This window comes from Leptodactylus fuscus, chromosome 5 (genome assembly GCF_031893055.1).
Source record: "Leptodactylus fuscus isolate aLepFus1 chromosome 5, aLepFus1.hap2, whole genome shotgun sequence".
Lineage (NCBI taxonomy): Eukaryota > Metazoa > Chordata > Amphibia > Anura > Leptodactylidae > Leptodactylus > Leptodactylus fuscus.
In genome coordinates, this window is record NC_134269.1 from 102089040 (window position 1) to 102095494 (window position 6455).

Genomic DNA, 6455 nt, shown 5'->3' on the forward strand with positions numbered 1-6455 from the left:
AAATGAAAACCTCAGTTTGGTGCCAGAAGACCCAGCCACACTTTGACACTTCTATTTTTGAAAGCAGTCTTACTTTGTAGCATATTTTGCACACCTGCCTAGATCTTTTACACAATGTGTTCTTTATATAATTTTGATTCTTGAATCTGTTGTCACATTTGTGCAGATGTCAGCACTGTGCTGTGGGGTATAAATATATATTTACACTTTTTAGAAATATCTGACAGGTCTTCTTTTTATTGCTAAATCTATAATGCTGTGAATACTGTTTGCAATATAGGTTGTGTGACTATTCTCCTTGTTGATTTAGGCCGTCTCAGCCGATTATCCACAGGAAGATTGGAGTCAAAAACAGCCAACTCAAGAAACAGCCAAGTCCCATCATCTGCCAGTTCCATCAGTTCCCGATCTATCCGCAGCAACAGTCCGCCTTCAAAACCATGGAAATAATCGGTGTTCATCCTCTGTAATAAACAATTGTTCTGCTCGTCCCCACTCACCTCTGCCCAGTAGAGCAGTTTTTTCATGCTCCAGCAGTATTGCTAGCTTGACAATGTTTTGTTAGGAGGGGATACAAGACGAATAGAATGCTGTTTACAGGTTATTTAAGTCTTTGTATAGAAAGAACGTTTAACTTAAGTTGCTTTTATTTATATGCAATTGATTGCTGTTTTCTTGTAGGTCTTAAGCAGTTCAGGTTCCCTCGTAGACCTGTTCTTTAAGTTTCTTGTACCTGCATTCCTGTACATAACACTAAATCATGTTCTACATCCAAATTTAATTGACTTTCTGATTTTTGTCTGTCTTCACAGCTTGTGGACCTAAATAATAGGGAGAACTGCAAATACAAATTAGATTTGATTTCTGAAAAGGCCACATTTCACTTCAGTTGTGATTGAAGACTTGGTTTAACCGTGCATTTTTTAACTGTTTGATGTGTAAAATTATGCGCATAGGTCTGGGCACTCAGTCTGATATGTTGATTTCATGTGTGCAAAGTAGGTTCCTTTAAAATTCTTTGAAATTGAGGATATTATTTTTGCAAGATTTTTTGAGAAATTTGCATAAGAGAGTGCATAAAAGAACTAAGGGAGGAATATGCAAATCTGTCTCCTCCTAAGGATGGACGTTATCCCCTTAAAAGAACTAACTCATTCTGTTTGACCAAACAATTCCAAATTTTGGTATTTACAAAAAAGTACTATCTATAGATTTTCTCTGGAGTTATGGTGTGCTACATTTCCTTTAAAATTTAATTTACCTTCATGTCTGTCATTCTGGAAGTTTTCTGTTCTTCTGTGTTACAGCTTATGTCCATGCTATTCCACCTCTCCTGAGTTACCTGTACATCCGTATAGAAAATTCTTATTCTACTGTTAAAATCTCCTGGACAACTCTTTTTTTTTTTTTCTCTCTCTTTTTTTCTGATTTATACTACAAAGTCTTTTAAAACACAGAATTGAAGTAATACTTCTCTCCCATTAATAACCACTTATCCAACTCTGATGCTCCTTGGGTTTTTGCAGAACTCTGATTCCTGTTCCCTCCTGAGGGTGGGTTCACATCTGCGCCTGTGTCAGCTTTAGCCAATCCTGCTGGTTTCCGTCTTCTGCCCCGAATTTACACCTTTGTTTGGGTTCCCATTCTTTGGGCCCACTTAAGGACCTGAAAAAATGAAAATCTAATCCACTTAAAAAGGGGTTACCTGTTATGATGGTGTCTGCCGGATTTCCGCTCAAAAAATACAGAGAAAGTCTTGCTTGCAAAATATAATAATAATAATAATAATAATAGTAATTAATCCATCGGTTCTACAAACCACGTAACCCATTAAAGGGGTATTCCCATCTCAAGGATTCGATCTACAGTGCTGGATTATGTAAATTCAATAGTTTTCGTAAGTACATTGCTTTAGAAATGCTGCTTTGTCTACCTGCTGTGTGAAATTATTCCTCCTCTTTGTTTACACAACGTTGTCAAGGGTATCTGCCCTAATATCTCTCCTTATCTAGTATTATAGGACATGGGATGTGACTCACAGCTCTCTGGAGGATAACTTAGTTCTCAGGATCATGCTTATTTTCTGCTATTAGGTCCTGGGCAGTCATGGACAGTGTCTGTTATCTTTGTGTTTACAGAGAGCGGTAATATTGACTTTTCTGCAAGTCCATTGTCTGTCCTAGCAGCATGCACTCCCCCCACCCCAGTAAATATACATTTACTGTGCATATTATCCAATGGTGTTGTTATTGATTTTAGTAATCATAATAATTAATCTCTCATGGTAAAAAATAAAAATGGAGCAATCATGAGATCAAGGACCACAAATGCGGCAAACTTTTGAAGAGAATTTGGGGTCTAAAATGCCTCCCAAACCAATAATACCAGATAGGGGGGCTTTATTAGGAGCAGCAACAAACCTATATGACCACAAACTGATGAAGCAGTGTAGAGATAATCAACTTTTTGCAGATATGCAAATCAGCCTGCAAGTGAAACAGGGGTGGGGTCTGATTTACAGGAGAGAGACATACAGTCTTGGGCAAGTGAAGGTTTTAGCATACCTGACCTTTTTGTTCTTAGGGGAGATAAACTGATACTAGAAGTGTCTGTCAGTGGCCTTTTCCCTCCTTTCAGAGTTTAGTTACACTTTAATGTCTTTATGATTTACAATTGAAGGCATAGTAAGAGACTTAATCTGAGAATATTGACTGGTGACTCATTAGGTCCTTTATTTTAATGGATTTGAATAAACAAAACCTAAATTGTGTTTAGTTCATACTATACTTAAGCCTTCCATCAATTATATGTTGGGAGGGTTTTCCCCATATATGCCTTTTAAAATATAGTACTATATGCCTTCAAGTAATTTTTTTTTCTTCTTTTGTGTACGTGTTATCTGGCACCTTAATGATCATAGGTTTAAAACAATGTTTTATCAGATCTTTGATAAAGGCTTTGCAGACATATTTCCCCTGAAAGGAAAATCCTATTCAATCTGTAGGCAACCTGTTATAGAGTAGGAAGAGCTGAGCAGATTAATAAATGGTTTTGTGAGAAATAATTCAGTAAAACTTGTCATATTATTATAGAAATATCTGTTCATTCTTAGCTGAGTGCAGTCCTGTCAGTGACTAACAGCCTCCCCTTTATGACTGTGGGTACAGAGATAGCTGTCAGTCACTGATAGGTTTTAGAGGAGAGATTTCAATGAAGAAATCACAGGTTCTACTGAATCTTTTCCCGCTCTACTCAGCTCCTCATGCTCTATAACATACTGTCCACAGGCTGCATTTTTTGTGAGACAATTTCTCTTTGCTGAAATTTCACTCTATATTTGGATGCTACATGACCTTTATACTTGTTCTGTATGGAAATACTGTTTTAACAGATCCTCTCTTCATTGTGTCTGTGTGTTTGTCAATTAAAATTTGCTTTAATTTTATAGAATTCAGTTTCCCTGAACATGTTACTAAATAGTGTAGATGGTTATTCTGTAAAATTTTATTAGTTTGTATTCGTTTCAGTACATGGTAAAGGCAGTTTCCAGACCAAAAAATGGGTAGCTGCGACTTTCATCTAGTTGCGCATTCCGCTCTAGATTAGGCCCAATGAATGGGCCTAGTCAGGAGGAGGGAGTGTCTTCAGGCAGATTAGCGAGGCAAATCCGCCTGAAGAATGAGCATGTTGCTTCTTTTTCCCGGTTGCCGGAACATATTGCTCCCAGAAAAAAAAGGACTGGCTCCCATTGATTTCAATGGAAGCCGTCTTTTTGGTCAGGATTTTGAGGCGAATCCTGTGTGAACTCAGCCTTATAGTATAAGTCTGATTCAGTAAAATAGTAGTTTCTTGAATCTTGTGCCTGTAAGAGGGGTAATGGAAAACGCGAATAGACACAGTGTCGGAAACACAGCTGAAAGAGCAGGAAAAACATACTTGTATATGCGTTTCTCATTGTTCTCCTATTTTCCATGGTGTTTCCGCAATAGAATTGTACACACTTGGGGGTAGTTTATTAATCCATCTTCGCCAGTTTTCTGGTATAGGTGGGTGATAATGTGGCACATCCCTGAAGCATGGCCCTTTCTTGCATAAAAGATGCGCCATATTCCCTGTTCTGTGCCTCTATGCTGAACACCTTTCTGGATTGTTCAATAAATGCACTATGAAGGTGAAAGAAAGCTTTATTAAATATGCCAGTGGGGTGCGACAGAGCCACCAAAGGCTATGCATTTGGATTTTCGATACATTGTGTCTGGCTTAGCCTAGATTCACTAGATAGAGTTTTAGCCATGAAACTCAATTCGTGTGGTTGCCAGCTTTACCAGCCTGTACATCATGCTGGGAGATGGACACCAGAATCATAGTTAGGGTGCATGCACACTACGTAACGCCGGGCGTGTATGAGAGCCGTACACGCCGGCGTTACAGCAGGGCTGCCGAACACTTCCCATTCACTTCAATGGGAGAGCTTGTAAACGCCGCTGTTACGAGCGCTCCCATTGAAGTGAATGGGAAGTGTTCGGCAGCCCTGCTGTAACGCCGGCGTGTACGGCTCTCATACACGCCCGGCGTTACGTAGTGTGCATGCACCCTTATCTATGATGATAGGAGTCCCTATTTCCCAGTAACATATTGTTCTATACCAATTACAGTACTAGACAGTATCTCGCTTGGAGGCAGGAACTCCTAGCATTATCGATAACTATGATACTAGGAGTCCCTCTACCGGCATGAAGTTCAGGCTGGTACAAATTTGGATTATGTTCTTTATGTTTTGCCACAAACAACTAATGTAATGAAGTTGGAGCTACAGTGATCAGTTGATTGTCAAACCATGCAAAAAGTGCATCATCATAGATGAGATTTCGGATGACTGTCATGCATCCCTCCAATTGATGATGGGATCATTTGTACAAACAATCCCACCATGGAGCAGTTTGTCTTAGGCTAGGGCCACTTGGTAACTTATCACATGACAAAACGTGGCATTTGGGGTCACATCCAGTGTGTATCTATGGTATTGTGTTGTGCATGTGATTTTTCAACAAGGACGTAATAGTCATAAAGATTTTGGATGCAAGCTGTGTGTGACTTATTCATTATAGACTTCAATAGAAGTTGCATATGATATGTCTGCAACTTGACTAGTTTTAAAGCTAGAGATACATGACTACTTTGGCAACTGCAAATTTTAGTCTCAGAAAAATTAAGCAGTTTTAGAGGAGTGACCTGGAGATCATTGATTAGGCAATGGGAGTCCTAGCCAAAGTCTCTGCTCTAAAAAGTTACAAGACTACCCTGTTTCCCCGAAAATAAGACATCCCCCAAAAGTAAGGCATGGGGGAGGTTTTGTTAAATTGCCTAATATAAGGCACCCTCCGAAAATAAGACATTCCCAAAAAAACTATACAGCCGGCAGAACACTGTGCACGATGCTCCGTGTGCACAGGTATGCCGGCTGCTGCCTCTGCTGTGATACCACTGTTCCTGCTGCTGTAAGATGAGCTGGGAAAGCATCGTATGCTGCGGGGAGTCCACTCTCCTAGCTCATCCCACAGCAGCCGGAACAGTGGTATCACAGCAGAGGAGGCAGCCAGCTTTCCTGTGCACACGGAGCACAGCGTTCAGCCGGCTGCAATGCCCACTAAGTGAGGCTCTCCGGCACAACCGCCGGAAGCCTCGCTAATCTCTGCTAAGCCCCGCCAACCACTTCCACCACCGTGACCAACAGCAGCACCAGCACTGCTATGAAGATGGGGAAGGTAACTAGCATACCTCCCGCCCCACCACCACCTCTTGCACCACCTACAACCAGCAGTCATGCCGGCACTCCGTTAAGGAAGCGCCGGCATGACTGTCGATTGTCCCCCGCTCCATAAGACATTTCCCGAAAATAAGACAGGTCATATATTTCGGAAGAGAATTTAATATAAGACACTGTCTTATTTTTGGGGAAACAGGATAAGTGACAGATAAGTTTTAGTTGCGTGACACGTCATTGTGTAGCCCTAGCTTTAAGCATGTTTCATCCATAGGCTGCAGCTTAAAACCACAGTGTGTTGTTGGTTTCAAACCCTTCTCACCTCTATTATAGCATTTATAGTACATACATGACTCTGCCCACTGTTTTAAACAATGGCAAGTGGAGCAAAAACTGACATCTTTTGTAACAAATCAGGTCAAAGGTTCTTGGCAGATTGTTTATATAGTCCATTAATAAAAAAAAATAAAAAATAATAATAAATGGTTGTGTGAATAGGTCTATAGAATTGCATTTTCAGTGCAGCTTTGACAGCTGATTAAAAAATTAAAATTAGTCGGTCAGTCAGTGGCCATTTTCTCCATTTACATGAATAAAGCATTGAACACATATAGCCAGTAGTATCAAGTAGAATAGGTGGTCATAGAAATATTATCATCTTTATGATTCATTGTTTCCAATTTGCCAAGTC

The 6455-nt window shown here is 40.1% G+C and overlaps 1 protein-coding gene across 1 annotated transcript in view; it reads left to right on the plus strand.

Moving 5' to 3' along the window:
• The window catches only part of CEP41 (centrosomal protein 41), a 29705-nt gene extending 29067 nt beyond the window's left edge, over positions 1 to 638 (plus strand). The window contains exon 11 of the mRNA XM_075276265.1: positions 311 to 638. Coding sequence (XP_075132366.1) covers positions 311 to 450 — 140 coding nt within the window. The 3' untranslated portion in view covers positions 451 to 638. The remainder of the gene's footprint in view (positions 1 to 310) is intronic.
• The last annotated feature ends 5817 nt before the right edge of the window (positions 639 to 6455 follow it).